Source organism: Saccostrea cucullata, unplaced genomic scaffold, assembly GCF_032062105.1.
Source record: "Saccostrea cucullata isolate Sc308-1 unplaced genomic scaffold, CSIRO_AGI_Scuc_v1 ctg115, whole genome shotgun sequence".
NCBI lineage: Eukaryota > Metazoa > Mollusca > Bivalvia > Ostreida > Ostreidae > Saccostrea > Saccostrea cuccullata.
This window is the reverse complement of record NW_026932690.1, coordinates 258616-275035: the sequence shown is the minus strand read 5'-3', so window position 1 is coordinate 275035 and position 16420 is coordinate 258616. Positions and strand designations below refer to the sequence as shown.

Here is a 16420-nt window from a genome sequence, read left to right as displayed (position 1 = left end):
CCACGTTTGAGGAAGTTGATATTTTTTTATTTGGAGAAATTACTTTGTGAGATTATAGGCCTAATTATTATTATTTTTTTTTGACTGGGATGCCACATCCGAAAAATTCGTGGATCCTCGCCAGTATATATCTAAATTCTAAACTGAAAGACACGTACAGCAAGAGTTTTTTCCCGTTCCTTGGATGAGGTTTTAAATAAATTTCTACTTCATAAGAATATAAACAACTCTTAATTAAACAAATTTAAAGCACATAACTATGAACAAACTCTCATTAAACCAGAGACTTAATTATAAATTATTACTATTGTATATGGCCTATAGGTTCCTTAGTAAACTGAATAATGCAAGTGATGATCAATTTTAGTGATAAATAAAAAAATTAATGCATTTGAATACAAATTTTCAATGTTTTAGTTATTTTAATAAATGAGCTTTGTATAGGGAACGACAACTCTGGACCATATGTAGACGGAGAACAGCTGGAGAATGCGCTACTGAACGCGACAGTGGAGTCTCACGCAAGTAAATGAGAAGAGCTCGGATAAAAATAATGGCGACTACAGATTTGTTTTGAAAAAGAATTTTCCATATTTACATTTATTTTGACATCTTATCGTGACTTTACGACATAAGTAAGCTTTAGACATGACTACCCCATCTAAAGAGGGGAACGACCCATGTTCTAACGAAAACAGTGAGGAATCGGATGCAGATCCCGATGTTGACGAGGTTTTATTGGCTGAATTTGAGGAAAATGAAGCAACCACTGGACAAAAACAAGGTTCAATTATTATTCTGTTCATTTTAACTTGTCGTTGAAAGAGAGGGTTAGTAAAATAGGTTAAACTACCGATTTGACGCGACAGACTTTGGGTCATTCATGGTCTGATGACGTATGAGTCATCATCTGTTTACATTCCAGTCCAAAAAAAGTTGTGTTGGTAAACTATCCTGATACTGCCCCCCCCCCTCCCCCAAACTAATGAAATAAATTCATCCAGTCATTCATCAGTTCTGTACCGAAATGAAGGACAAGACTATCGTCTGGGAGAACATATTTATTTGATTAAATAAGGATTAGAATGCTCTGACAGCCCTAACATCCCTGGTAAAAAGAATAATGTGTTTGACAGTGGATCCTTCAGGGTGAGGCCAGTAATTAATGGTTTTTCATGCCTCTCAAATGATGGATCCACCATTTCCATTTGCACACTGAGTTTGGGCAATTTCCTTTTTTTTTTTTTTTTTTTTTTATTTGCTTGTCAACTTTTTTAGGTAAGTCAAAAAAATTTTCCTCTGGCTGCCCCCCCCACTTTCAAAATCGATGCAACATGGCTGATTTTTCAGTAACTCCTATGTAAAGCCTATGTTTACTATGTCTTGTTATGTCATTTTTCTACATTGTAGTACATAATTAAAATTATGGAGTCATTAAACATGTTTTGGTACAGTGCAAGACATTGAAACATTTTATATCATTGAATCATTTGATTTTGTTCAGTAGTGGAAGAAGTAGGAAAACCACACACAGCATTTGTAAAAGAAAAGTCAGACATGGAAAGCTCACAACCAGAACCGAAAAAATGCAAAGAAAATGAACCAGAAGAGAATGAAGGGGAAGTCTGGGAGCCACCCTGCCGTGAGAAATCGGAATTGTCCACCACCACCACGACTACCACAGAATCCTACGACTCCTCAGACACCAGTCAGACAAGCAGTGAACAAACCAAGCTTAAAGTAGAGTTGCCTGCCCTTGCCAGCGTGAATGAAGCCGCAGTCGGTGCCACTGCAACGCCAGTTGACGATAGCTGTGAACCCAGCGTTTATCACGTAAAGTGGACCAGTTTTAAATCTATAGAAGTTCCCATTATAACTCAGAATGAAAATGGACCTTGTCCACTGTTAGCTATCATGAACATCTTGTTATTGAAAGCTAAAGTTAGGCTTGAGCCTGGGATAGAGGTGATCACTCCAGAGCAGATAATGACTTACCTAGGGGACAGCATCCTCCTCAGCGCACCTACGGTAAGGTGTTAAATATCAGGTAGCAATAAGAAACAAGTTCAGAACACAAGGGATTCCCTTACATGTTTACATTTATGTGTGAACGAAATTTAGATAACAAATACTATTTAATAGATATGAAATTCACATGGCATTCCATGATTATTTCAATGGTTACTTTCCACAGATACAGTGACAGCTGTTGAAATTGACATGTATATTAGTCACCTGACCTTTCACTTTGTGAAATCAACATTCAGTTTTAAATGTTTAAAAATCAACTTTCAAAGTGTTATCAAAGAGAAAACAGTTGAAATTGCAAATACTGAGTATAAAGAAAATCTTATGTACAGAGTATTTCATATAATGATAAATTGCATCAATTTTATACACGTCATATATGTAAAATATATGTAAAATAACATTTATTTATGTGTGATTTATTACATCTTGGTTTATCTGTGTTATTGTTTTTGCAGAGAATTTTACAACAATTAACCTAAATTTAGAACATTTATATTTTTAGAATGGCACTGAAGCTGTTCAGCTAAATTTTGAGCAGAACATGCATGACGCCATGGCAGTTATACACAAGTTACAGACAGGACTAGATGTTAATGTTAGATTTACAGGGTAAGTCATGATGTCATAGAAGGTTTACGTAAGTAACAGGTAAGAAAAGTCATGATGTCATATCAGATATACACTTGACAAGTTACAGAGGGGAAAATTATCATGTTGTGTCATTTATGTGCAAAAGTCATGATGTCATGTAATTTGTACATAAGTTACAGAGAGGAAAAGTCATGATGTCATGTCAGTTATACACAAGTTACAGAGAGCATGTCATTATATTGGTAGTTTCAGTAGTTATAACAGGTTACAGACAGAAATAGATTCATATTATATTAAATATGCACTTGTAAGTTATAATGACATAGATATAGTGCAGACTAAAGTTGTTCAAATTGATTTACTCATGTTTTTTACATGTACAATGTATCTCACTTTTTGCAACTGCAGATTAGAAATGTTTAAAGAAAATGTGGATTTTCTAAGTTTATGCATATAAGGTTTATCAAATTATTATGTAGATTATGTTGTCAATATTTGAATATTTACATTTCCAATAAATTTCCCGTATGATTCTTTACAAAATAAAATGCAGTTCATTTTCTCATGAACTACATTACATTTGTACCACGAATGAATATCTCCATTGTTATGTCATAATACCGCACTTCGCGTCTACACTGTTTTGCTTTAAAAATGACAGTTGAATGGCGTAAATTTATAACTAGTCATCAGAAAAATAATGTAAATATAAGAAATGAATTTAATTTTTGAAGATTCATCAGGTATATGAACTACAAAGCTTCACGCTGGCATATTTATCATGAAGCGCTAAAGCGATTCATGAAATATGCCGGTGTGAAGCGTCGTAGTTCATAACCTCATGAATCTTCAAAAATTAAATTCATTTCTTAATCAAAAAATATATATATTGCAGGATACAGGATTTTGAGTACACCCCTGAGTGTATAATCTTTGACCTGTTGGGTATCCCTCTGTACCATGGTTGGCTTGTTGATCCCCAGGACATGAGAATGGTGGAGGCGATCGGTAACTGTAGTTATAATCAGCTGGTGGAAAAAATTATCAGCGATCGGAGCTCCGAGAGACCAGACCTCGTGAACCAAGGTAATCACAGGGGCAATGCAGGCAGGCAGACTTGTGTAAAATGTTCTAAAATGACATGTATAATGATAGAAGAAAAAGAAAGTGTTAAAATTTCCTCTAGCACACTCTCTATAGTATTACGAAAGAGAATCCCCCCCCCCCAATAAAATCAACAAACAAATAAACAAAAATAATCATAAGGGAAAAAATATAAATTGAAGGTTATGAATGAGTAAAGAATGTAAAGTGTTTAGGATATAAGAGAAAAAAAATAAAAACTTCATTTGTAAGAGTTCCTCAGGAAAATGAATGGGTAGGAGAGGGAAGTTGAATATGTCTCTTATCTCGATATAATTAGATAAATACTCAGGCACTTCAACACTTAGTACGAGGGAATGTAAAATTGTTCAGGTTTCTGTGAGAACTAGTAGATCAGGAAATATTTAAAAAGACTGGAGAGCACACAGGATTAATTAAATCATGGAGACAATTTCCTGTCCTCACAGGATCATTTATGTTTCTACAGAATTGATGTAATATGAATTAATACAAGTTTGCCAAATGTACAATGCAATTCTTAGTGTATATATTCATGAAAAAATCACACACTAGTTTGGCCATTTTATGTTCCAGTTACATGTATAGCCTAAGTGCAAGAATACAAGACCATTTTCTTTAGTTGTTTTTAAGAGATGATTTATTATAATCCATCATCATGTGATTAAGCAGTGTATCACATTTTACAAACATTTGCTTCACTAAAGGTTGTGCATCCTGCAGTTATATCAAAACCCTTGCTGCTATTTTGGCAAAGTGCATGCAGAATCCATGGTAGATGTAATAAGTGATGAAAAAAAAACTAAAGTTAGCAACATCTAACAACGAAACTCTATTGGAAAATTTGAGAAAGAAAGTAATTTTGACATTTTATCAAAGTCTGCAGTAGGATACTTTTAATTATTAAGATTCTTTTTTATTTTAGCACTGTTGGCAGAGTCTTTCCTTGATAGAACAGCATCACAGCTGACTTACCATGGGCTGTATGAACTCAACTCAACCGTGAAAGAAGACCAGCTTTGTGTGTTCTTTAGAAATAACCATTTCAGTACCTTGTATAAACAAAAGGTCAGTGACAACAATTTAATCACATTTTATATTCAGAGGACATTAGTTCTTAGCTGCAGATCTGTAGCTCACTGGTATTAAAAAATTGGGATGGACGACCAGAGAGCTACAGTGTCACCCACTGAAAAAAAGTGTACATGTAAATCTATTGCGCAACAAAAAGTGCACTGTTTATCAAATAATTTATCTGTATACATCAAAATGCTACTAACCATGAGTTTCCAACATATTTTCTTACTACTTCCGCAACAAAGCTTTATGTACCAGTCACGTCCAAAGCACATTGGATGGTATTATCCTTAGACTCAAAATGATTGTATACACAGGCGACATTTTTGATGGTCTCAATTTCAGGCCAAGGAAGATTATTAGCAACACTTTTTCGGAATGATTTATTTTGGAAGTAGTGTAGAAATATGTTAGGAAGACACAGTCTGTGAAATTTTGAGATGACAATTTAAATATATGGAGAAATAAATCAAGAAACCGCACACTTTTTTGTCCGCAATAAATATACAGTTTTTTCAATGGGTGGCACTGTAGCCCTCTGGTCTGTCAAAATATTTTTGCAGGAGAGCTATAGTTCTCAGTATTAACGTTATGCTGTATGCAATGTATGTTGACTATGTTTAGTTAAATCGAAAATAAATAATATAATTATTGAGTATATGTACGTGCATGTGTAAAATAAAAGGAATTTTATGCATGCACATACTCAGTATTTACTTTAACTGCCAGTGCAGGTGGTTTTATCTGTTTTGTTACACTTATATACTGTAGATTACTAATTTTTCGCGACACCTTATTTTCGCGAGATTGTCATTGACTTTTTGTAAGCGAGACATAATTTTCACGAATAGTTGTTATTCCTCTATATAATCGTAAGGAATACTTTTATACGCGAGAATTAAATTTTCGCGAACGCATTGCCTCGCGTAATTACGCGAAAATAAAGTTCTCGCGAATAAAAAGTGATTTACAGTATTATGAGTAATGTACAGGTGTATACTAAAAATTGAAATTTTAATTGTGGAATTATTTTTATTGCAATATCTACATAAAATGATAACAATTAAAAATAATAATATATCACAGTGTTAAGTAATTAACATGAGAATCAGTGTAAGAGACAGAGAAATCCCATTGTATTGGTGAAGCTGATCAGGACTGACACACTCCCTGTGACCACTGACAAACTCCCTGATGCTCCTGAGCGGGCTGTGTAGGATGCTATCCAACCTGTTCCAGGAAGAAAGAAAAATATTTTTTAGTGGTGAACAATACTTTCTAAAATTCCAATTGGCATATTACAGAGCAAATAATTGAGCGCTGAGAAATCTATCTGAATTTCAAATTACTCAGTATACAGAGGTTCAGGTGACATCTCAGCTTGGTGAATGGAGGTTTTTACTTACCACTAGCAGTTTTGGTACACTTATACGGGTACTCAGTGTATATATTAGTTATATCTTTTTCATAGAGATCTGCTTCATTAGGGGACAGGTAACAGCCTAGCTTGGTGATGGAGGTTTTTATGCAGGTGTCATAGTCAGCATATGCACTGAAAAAAAAATAGGTCATATTCTGAAAAATATAGGTCATATTCTGAAAAATAGGTCACATTCTACTGAGAAATAGGTCACATTCCACTGAAAAATAGGTCATATTCTACTGAAAAATAGGTCACATTCTACTGAAAAAAGGTCATATTCTACTGAAAAATAGGTCACATTCTACTGAAAAGTAGGTCATTTTATACGGAAAAAGTTACATTCTACTGGAAAATAGGTCACACTGTAATGCATTTGTACAGTCAGGGTATTTAAACCATTTGCATTTATTACTCAAAGTTCCTCTCCTCTAATAAAGACTCCTGTAGTTGCTTCCTCTTGGAAGTAGGCAATCTTTTATCCTTAGCTTTTATTAAGTTACAATAAAATTATTACCTAAGTTCTTTCTTTATTAGATGAAACAAAAATCCATCACGATCTATATTTTTTCAGAAATCATGAAATTTTAAAATGGTGGAATTAAAATGATTTACAATGTACAAATGTGATGGACCTGAGTATGTTTTAGAACACCATCTTACCCACAAACCCCTGATCTTTTTGTTTGGGCCTCTATTAGACCGGCTGATTCTGTCTGACATTGCCGCTGTGCATCTTGTAAACATTTACCACCCTCAACTGAAATGGAATTCAAGAATTATTTACTAGTCGATATTATATTAGGTACCTTTTTATCTGCATTAATTCAGCATTCTATTTACATTTTATTTGACTTATTCGTGTGAATTCCAAAATTTCTAGAAATATCTTTAGTCAATGGACCAGTAAACAATGTCAGAAATAGGCACAAAAAAACAAGTTCTTTTGTTAGGGATGTTCATGTAAACTTTTATGTTTAAAATGTTCAAAATTAAAACCCCCTCACTGGTATTGTCATTCCCTTTTCAGTGTTCTGTACAGAGTTTAACAAATTGAATACAATTGTGAAGCATAAACTGGTTTTGTAGACAGCGCACTAGCTCTGTTATTGTTTATGTTTATGATTCACAAGTGTGTTCAAGTTGTTAAAGTCTGCACATACCACTGAGCACAGACTGACAATAAACTGTGAGTGCGTTTACCTTTCGAACATTTTTACTCTGATTTTTCTAGATTAAATTTTTAATAGTTTTCATAAATATACAACAAAATTGCCACTTTTCTTAAGTATTAAGAATAAAATTATAATTTGTGAAAGTGCAAGGACGTGTCAATCAAACCCGACCAGAAATTCGAAGTTTCAATAACTTTGAGATGAAATAAGATTTTAATTATATTTTCTTGTGAAATGCTATTGCAATATATAAGTAGTAATGTTGTGCAGAAAATTTGGGTAAAAATTAACTTCAAATCTGTGTCTATGCACCTTTAATAGAGGTGTTCATGTACCAGGAAGCCCTTCAATTTAGGAGGTGTTTATGTAAGCTTTCATGTTGGAGGTGTTCATGAAAGCTATTTTGTTGGAGGTGTTCTTGTAAATTTTTATGTTGGAGGTGTTCATGAAAGCTTTTTTATTGGAGGTGTTCTTGTAAACTTTTATGTTGGAGGTGTTCATGAAAGCTGTTATTTTAGAGGTCATCATGAAATCTTTTATATTGGAAGTGTTCTTGTAAGCTTTTTTGTTGAAGCTGTTCATGAACAAGCAGACTTGATTTCAGATGTTTAAATTTGAATTTAAAAAGAAGTGCTTCATAGCATGTACTAGCATCAATTGAAAAAACAGATGCTGTTCAGATGGGAGGATGAAGCAGTTTATCTGTTTCTAATGCTTCAAATGTTTAGATTCTTTAAACATTATAAAACAAAAATGTACAGTTTATATTTTAAAGCCTTATATGCACAAAATATGTACCGTATAAGAGGAAATTTTAGCGAGATGCAAAATTAGCAATTTGTCCTTAAAAATTTGTATTTTATTTTTAGTGAGATATAATTCTAGCTATTTTTATAAGCTCTCTTTATAAACTTTTTTCAAATAAAGCGCAATAAAATTTTAGCGATATTCAATGTTAGTGATCTTGGTACCCTCACTAACGATGCCAAAATTAGATCCTAGCTAAAATTTCTGCTTATATGGTAATTCACACTGGTCGGAAAAAAATGCTTTAAACTTGTATGAATGAAAAGGTTCTAGATGAAAGCCTCACTTATAAATTCTTGTATCTAAGTTATCAAGGCATGATAATTATGTGTAGTTATATTAAGATGAAAGCTGCATGATAAGAAGATGCAAAGTGGGCAGCTTTGGGGGTATTATTTTAATTTTAAATTTGCTTTTTTTGCAGCAGAAGTTTTTACAAATATCATACGTAAATGATCTCAAACAAAATTAGAATAAAAAAAAAATAACTAAGAGGGAAAAAAAAATAGTATTTAGAGAAAAGTCGTGTATAAACTGGGTCTATCACTAACCTGTTTTTATGGTGATGATAACCAATGTTAGAACCAGAGAGCCAATAAATGTAATATCCACCTCATTCATCTCTCCTTAGAACCAATCACATGTCTTCTGTGTCGCCACGGTAATCGGAGTACACTGTATTATTTTTATCACCACACTTAGATAATGTCTATCAAACAAGCCCGTCTTTGTAATGGAAATCAAGGATCAGCTGATGGCTTGTGTGTTAGTGACATGAGTATCATTTTGTTGATTACATGTTAAGAAAAATATTTTTAAAAATATATCCTTTGTTAGTGAAAATAAAAACTTGGTCAACAGTAATCCATCTATAGCACTGTAAAGCAGATAAAATTGGAAAATGTTATGTAAAAAAAAAATTAAGTAGCAATGGATTTTTTTATGTAATTAAATAAAATCTGTATTGATTACCCCTCAGTGGGCCTCAGTTGTTCTTACCCCGCTGCTCCTCAAAGGAAGAAGGCAGGAAACCCACACTAGGGCTTTGTTAGAGTGAAGTACATCTTGCTAACAGTTTTACTTACACATTACAAATAAATGTATAAATTTCCTTAGTCATGATTTAGTCCATGCATGTACAAATGCATCTTCAGAGATTGGGATGAAAAGGAACAGGCCATACAGATCTAGACATTTATAATTAAAAGAAATCATGTCACTTAAAAGTGAGGACTCGGTCATTCCAGAGACATATTATGCTAAAGTTTAAAATAACTTTAATATTAGCACATGTATATCGTAAAGTAGCTGCAGATCTGTAGCTCGCTGGTCAGAAAAATTCGATGGATGACCAGAGAGCTACAGTATGTGCCACCCATATCAGAAACTGTAATAATATTGCGCTTGATTCTGGATTAATTTCTCCAAATTCTTGCCGTAATTGTGAAAAAAAGATAGATTTCAATAAATGTCTTATGCCTCTTTGAGGTGCTCTCGTAGTTGACATCTGCACGAAGCGTGTTGGACCAAATTATTTTGCAAAGTAAAATGGCAGTATAAATAGGCTTAATTTTTGACTGCCTTAATTTCAAGGCCATGTGAGGAGAGCTATTAACAACATTAATTTTTGTGCAATGACAGTCTCACACAGTGTCACATAGAGGATTATCTTGTGAATAAAAAAAGATTTACACTAAGTTAATAATGTTTGATAACTTTTATAGTTGTAAAATGCTCTTATTTGCCTTTTAGCCTATTATGAGTGTATAAATGTTATGTTCATGTACTACAGATTTATAGCTGACAATGTAAAACTAAAATAAGATATTGTCTAATTTAGAAGACTTAATTTGGTGCTGAGACAGGAATACTTGTAATCCAAAATAGCATCATTCAGTAGGTTGTACTCAGGGAAATTGAATCAATAATGAGGGTGTAAAAATAAAATGTGTTCAGCTTAGTTACTGTGCGACTGTGAGAATACCAAAAAAAAAAAAAGGAATAAATTGAAACCAAAGCTAAAACATGAAATACAAAGGAGCTGTGTATGTGTATCAGTACATTGATGGGATGGACCTGTTGTTTTCTGTGGCCTGAATCTGACCAAAGTCTGCAAGTTCTGTGGTACCTGTACTGGAAATGTGTTTGTTATGACAGGCTTAATGTTGTCTTGTTGCTGACATTTTAGATATTGTCTTTACAGAATGAGTTGTCCCTGCTGGTGACTTAGATATTGTCTTTACAGAATGAGTTGTTCCTGCTGGTGACTTAGAGATTGTCTTTACAGAATGAGTTGTTCCTGCTGGTGACTTAGATATTGTCTTTACAGAATGAGTTGTTCCTGCTGATGACTTAGAGATGTTGTCTTTACAGAATGAGTTGTTCCTGTTGGTGACATCTTAGATGTTGTCTTTACAGAATGAGTTGTTCCTGTTGGTGACAGACCAGGGATTTCTGAATGAGAAGAATGTGGTTTGGGAGACCCTGAATAATGTGGAGGGGGACGGGTACTTTGTGGATGCCCAGTTCCACACCTACACCAAACCTACCCCACTCACAGAAACACTGGTACCTCCCGAGGTCCCCCCGGGGTCAGATGAACAAGTGGATCAAGAGTAGGTCTCAATTTAACTCACCAGAGCCTTAGCTAGAACCAAAGGCTCAAGTGAGCTTTATTGATTAAGTTTGTCTGCATATATAAAATTTTCCCATTTTGAGTTTCTTCTCAAGATCCAAGGAAAGGGGAGATCTTCAATGTAACTTAATTGACAAAATATTTTTGATAACTTTTATGAGCAAGGCCTACTTTAAAAATCCTTTAAAGAAAAGAAGGTCCACTTTTAGGCATTTTGATATGAAACCACCTCTGTGAAACTTTTACACAAATGTGTCATTTGGTAAACAATGGGACAATGGTAGGTTATCAAAATTTTACATTGAAATAAAAAGCAAAAAAATTAAAATCTTCTAAGGAACAGTGGGTTTAGGTTTCTCATGTGAGCATTGTGGCCCAAGGGTCTCTTGTTTTATAATCATTTAGTCTTCAGTTTTTTCTTAGTCCCATAGAGTGCAAGACAATGAGGTTTGACTATTGATAGTACTTTTTATAATGTAACAGTACACCAGAATAAATTATTTTTGTCAATGTTGGTTTTATCTGACAACTTTTGTGTTGTTTTGCAGCTACTTATTGGCAATGTCATTACAACAAGAACAACAAATGACAGATGAAGAGTTGGCATGGAAACAAAGTCAACAACAACATCAACAAGTTCAAATGTCAGAGTAAGAGTTATTCCTCTTGATTTGGGAATGAAATTCAGTTGCTTTTGAAATTAATTAAAATGATACCAATCTTTTAAGTATTTCTCACACAAATGAAAAAAAGTTGAAAATAATAAACGGTGACCAATCTTATGACACAAATCTGTGAAAAGGACGTTGAACACAGACCCCAGAAATTTCAGAAGTGGGATCCAGCGCTTAGACTGAACTCTGCATGTGTCTATATAGAATTTAAAACAAAACATACAGTTGAATTAAGTAACTTCTTCTGCTTCTTTTCACTTCATTAATGATTGATTTTTAAGGGAATAGCTATCTTCTAGTTTGGTATTTGTGATCGTTACTGCTGATTTAATAAGCTTATCTGGAGAAACATCATATGAGCTGGTAGAATGGATATTCACAACTATTAAATCAGCATTAAAGGTCATAGATAGCAAATGAGATGAAATTTATTCTCATTAAGTAAGATGCATCATGAAGAAAAGTGTCTTTGAGTTGGACTGACATGACACTGCAATTGAAAGCCTTCACTCTCATTAATACTCGTTTAATTTGCTGTAACTGTTTTACTGCACCTTTAAATATCAGATTTAAAATTTTAAAACTGTGTGATTGTGGTTTGGTTTGAACGTATTTTATTGTATAAATACTATACAAATGGTTTGATTTTGTGTGATTGCAGCCATGAATTAGCGGCCAAACTTCAGGCCGAGGAAGACGAACAAGCAATGAGAGCCATAAACGAGCAACAGCAAAGACAGCAACAACAGCAGCAGCAACCACAGCAACCCCAGGGTCAGAGGTCAGCTGCTCAGGGTGCTAGAGGTCGTCCCCGGGAACGAGAGAGGGAGAGAGAGGCAGAACCTAGGGATAGATCTAAAGATAATGTACGTATACATTTTGTCAGTTATTGTTAATATGTACCCTTTATAGGCAGAATTTTTTATTTTTCACATTATTACTTATCTAAGAGGCAGTTATCAATTTTCTTGTTGAAAATTCCCTCAATATTGAGGAGTTTTTCTTTGGTTATTGCAAAGTCAAATTACTATGCATTTTAAAGTTGCATAATCTGGGAATTATTTTGTGATGCTTTTCCTCAGAGAAACTCCTCCTTGGTATGTACCTATAGTGTTCCTCTGTTTGTGTTATACTTCCCAGCATTTATACACTGTGTTCTGTAAAACCAATCCAACAGAAACAGCCCCACTCTAAATGTCTGTAAACTAATCAAGAATGGCATCGTCACCAAATTTCTGACTTCCTGGCTTTTACACAATGAGAGTTTATTCATGGAACTAATTGTTGTCTTTGTGCAGTTTTAAACCATTACATGTACCAGAAAAGGGAAAGCATTCTGTTCTCTGTAAGTTAAGTTTTCACAAAGGAAATCGTTTTTAACATTCTTTGGTTGTTTTGAAAATTTTCTCTTTTTTTTGCAGTATTAGTTGTTTTTTTCAAAATAGTTTTTGTTATAATCTTAATGTCATGTTCAAAGAAAATTTATGAAGGGAGAATTAGATATGTGTACTTGCTGCTAAGGGGTCCCGGAAATTAGAGTAAAAAAAATTCCCCACCGTTGCCCCCATAGTGCAGGATCATGAAAGTGTTAGACGAGTCAAATCTCGAATAATGCATGACAAAATGAATATTACAAAAGTTAAACAGTATCAACATGAAAGGGAAACAAATTTTGTTATTTTATAAAACTTGAAGACAACATAAAAAATTGACTTACTTTCAAATCTGCTTCATGATTCTAAAGCCTGTAGACCTTTTCACAACAAATCTGAAGTTTTTGCATAATAAAAATGAAAAAATTTAAACTAAAGAATCTCTTACAGCAAATCCTTTTAAGTGCATTTTGCAAATGCATGTCTAACAGATTGAACTTTAGATTTTACCTCAGTTTTCAACCCTTCAAAATTGGGTGAAAATATAAATAAAGTGAAGTTTCTATTACATGCAACCAAAAAAAAATATATTAACAACAAGTATAGAAATGCAATCAGTTTTGATGCATGGAAAGTTGATGTCTGCCATCATAAACTTCATAAAAGTAGGATTTCTCTGTGCATGAAAATTAATTTATATTTTTGTGAACAGGGCTTCTTATCTTGATAAAGACCAATTTTTCACCCTTTTTAAGATTTTAAAACTGCATTTTTGATGCCTTGTGTCTTCTGACAAAAAACTTGAGTTGGAGAAAAAATAGTCAAACCCTTTAACTGGAAAAAAACATCACAGAACCTTTATTTCTCCTGAATTATTACAGAGATGTATAGGTCTTTCATCACCCTGTGTGTGCTGACTATTAACAAGAACTCTGTTTGTTTCAGTGCTGTATTTTATGATGTGACTGATCCATCCAATCATCATGGCTTCCATTGGAGAGAGTGTTCTGACAGAGTTACCTAACTTGGTTGTGATCTTCAGTTCCTAGTCATTTAAGTGTTTGATTGTATCACACCCTTTCATTGTGAACGCAGGGCATTTCCAAGCAAGCTTGAAAAGTGTTAGTGAAAGAAAACTTTTGTCCAAGCCATTATATTGTTTCCTAGCCAGCTTTGCATCCAAGTTTTTTGAGTATGAATATTTCATTACAGAGTTAGGTGTAAGGCACGTCTCAGTTAATAAGTTATCTGCATACCAATGAACAGATAAATGGGGTAATAAAAATTATCTGAAGATATTTTAACTTTTCTCTTCCAATTTAAATCAATCTTATTAGGTACATATGTTACATTTTATACAACCAATCTTTTATCATATACATGTATATTTACTAGTTATTATAAATAACTTATGATGCATTATATAAGGGCATCAAATGTAAATAGATCTTAATTTGTGATAATTTGTCAACAAAGTTTAGTTTTTTTTAATTCTAGCTGTTAAAAAATCTTTTGTTCAGGAAAGTTTTCCAAGTGTCATACATTGGTTTGTAACAGGTGATTCACTGTGAGATTTTAATGTATAATCCCCCCTCCATGCAATGGAATCATCCCTGCAATGTTTGTCCTGCTATGTTGTGTTTTAGTTTGTCTGTCTGTCTGCCTGTCACACAAGGATAACTCTACAGTAAATGTTACCCTCTCAGTAAGGTAGAGTTTTAGCTGTAAGGGAATGGTGTCAATTTTAAGTCATTTTTGTCACTTCTTCGAGAGAATGTTGTCCCTCTGTATTCTGTACATGTGAAAAGCTGAAAATATCCAATTAATAATCTATTCTTGTGTTCAGACTTCTTTTGTGCTTTTGTGGTAATCCAAAAGTATGATGTGCATTATTTTCCTATGAATACTCTACAAAGTTTAACATTCATTAAATTATTTGTGTCTAACCTTTATTTCAAGAAATGAAAGCATTCAAAATTTATTCATGTGTCTCAGTGTACTTGTTATCAAAATTTAGTGCATCATTGTTGATAAAATTGTAGTAAAGTGAAACACTAATTCTGAGAAACTACAGACAGAGGCATTATAATATAGAAGTAGAGTCTTGTCATTAATGTTAGTTTTAATATAGAAAGCCCTTTAAGATAAACCATATCTGAAAGCTTTTTTGAAAACTAAAGGTATGGTGAGCACTTAGCTCATAAAATGATACTCTAGCTTACACATCAGTTTAAGTGTAATGGACGGATTGACACCCCCATCACAACAGAACCACTCCCACACTTCTCAAGTGTGGGTGTAAAAAGTACTCAGTGATTCAAAACCAGATAATTTTTTTGTTATGTCAATATTTATTATAAATAACAAGTACCTTATATTTGATTAAAACCATTTTAAATTAGATGTCAATTTTTATACACATTTATCCCCTGTGTATCTGGTAAAGGTGTTAAAGTAAATCCAGTTGTTTTATGTACTCTGTTTATCTGTGTATTAATTATATTCCAAATCCTGCTATGCCAGGTTATTGTGTCTTTCTACAAATTGTTATTCTTCCCATGTAGATATAATGATGCTAGCAGTAATATTTTCTCTTGAAACAAATCTTATCATTTGTACAATAAAATGACATTAAAATATTTAAAAAAGTGTTTTTATTTTATACATGAAGTTACATGAGATACATGAAGAATCTCATTTGGGGAGGTGGCAGGTGTTTCTATGGATCTGAACTTGTTTGCCTGTCTGTTTGGTCCATTTCTGACACATAGCATGGGGAATGGGGGAGGGCAGCCAAACAAATTCTTTTAAAGTCCTGTTTTCCCCACCCCTCCCCCACTTTTTGTTTTTCTTATAATTATCTGAACAGTTTGAATGCTTGATGTCCAGGATTAGAAATGAAAATTTTTGGAAATGGCATTTAAAAAAATCCCACCATTCAGCCCCAGGTGGAAGAAGTTATAAACCTTGAACATAATAAATGGAAAAAAATTATTAGAACCTTTATACCAAGGTTGACTTGATTTTTTTCATGCATACTCATCTCTTTTTGAGAGATAAAAAGTATAAAAAGCTGAGGGTGTATCCTGTGTCGCAGCTGTGCACGTTTTAAAATATGCAAAATCATCATGTTTATCATAAATTGTTGTTAGTTTGCAGATAAGCTCATTTTTAGTAAAATACCCAAATTTGGAAGAGATCGTCAGACTCTGTGGTGAACTTCATTTCGAGTTCAGATTGATCTATCAGATCATTGTAAGAATGAAAATGAATATTATTTATTGAAAAAAAATCATCAATAAATGTGGATTGAAGACCACAGCAAGAACTTCTTTTTTCATGTTTAAGTTTTTGAATAAATTCTGCTTCAATGGCATACTTAAAATTTTCCAGTCATTTCCATGTCCTAATACATAAGGTCCTTCGGATGAGAAATATAAACCGTGGTCCAGTTAGTCAGTAGGTACTGGCACAAAAAGGTTTCTTAGCCAGACGAGACTAATTTATATCTTAAT

At 33.4% G+C, this 16420-nt stretch overlaps 2 protein-coding genes across 3 annotated transcripts; one reads left to right on the top strand and one right to left on the bottom strand.

Annotated features, from left to right (window-relative positions):
- Positions 1-530: 530 nt before the first annotated feature.
- Positions 531-15553, top strand: LOC134235794 (ubiquitin carboxyl-terminal hydrolase MINDY-2-like). Of its 2 annotated transcripts, XM_062717950.1 has the most exons (10): positions 531-784; positions 1505-2028; positions 2534-2640; positions 3518-3708; positions 4670-4812; positions 10642-10838; positions 11407-11508; positions 12194-12398; positions 12615-12629; positions 13851-15553. In XM_062717950.1, the coding sequence occupies exons 1-10, from the start codon at positions 649-651 to the stop codon at positions 13863-13865; spliced, it is 1635 nt and encodes a 544-aa protein (XP_062573934.1). In that variant the 5' UTR covers positions 531-648; the 3' UTR covers positions 13866-15553. The 2 variants fall into 2 exon arrangements, with proteins under 2 accessions (XP_062573934.1, XP_062573935.1); XM_062717951.1 differs by lacking the exon at positions 12615-12629.
- On the bottom strand, positions 5834-9102 carry LOC134235818 (uncharacterized). Its single transcript, XM_062717987.1, has 4 exons — positions 8775-9102; positions 6905-7001; positions 6228-6373; positions 5834-6051 (listed from the first exon to the last, which is right to left on the bottom strand). The coding sequence occupies exons 1-4, from the start codon at positions 8842-8844 to the stop codon at positions 5930-5932; spliced, it is 435 nt and encodes a 144-aa protein (XP_062573971.1). The 5' UTR covers positions 8845-9102; the 3' UTR covers positions 5834-5929.
- Positions 15554-16420: the final 867 nt, after the last annotated feature.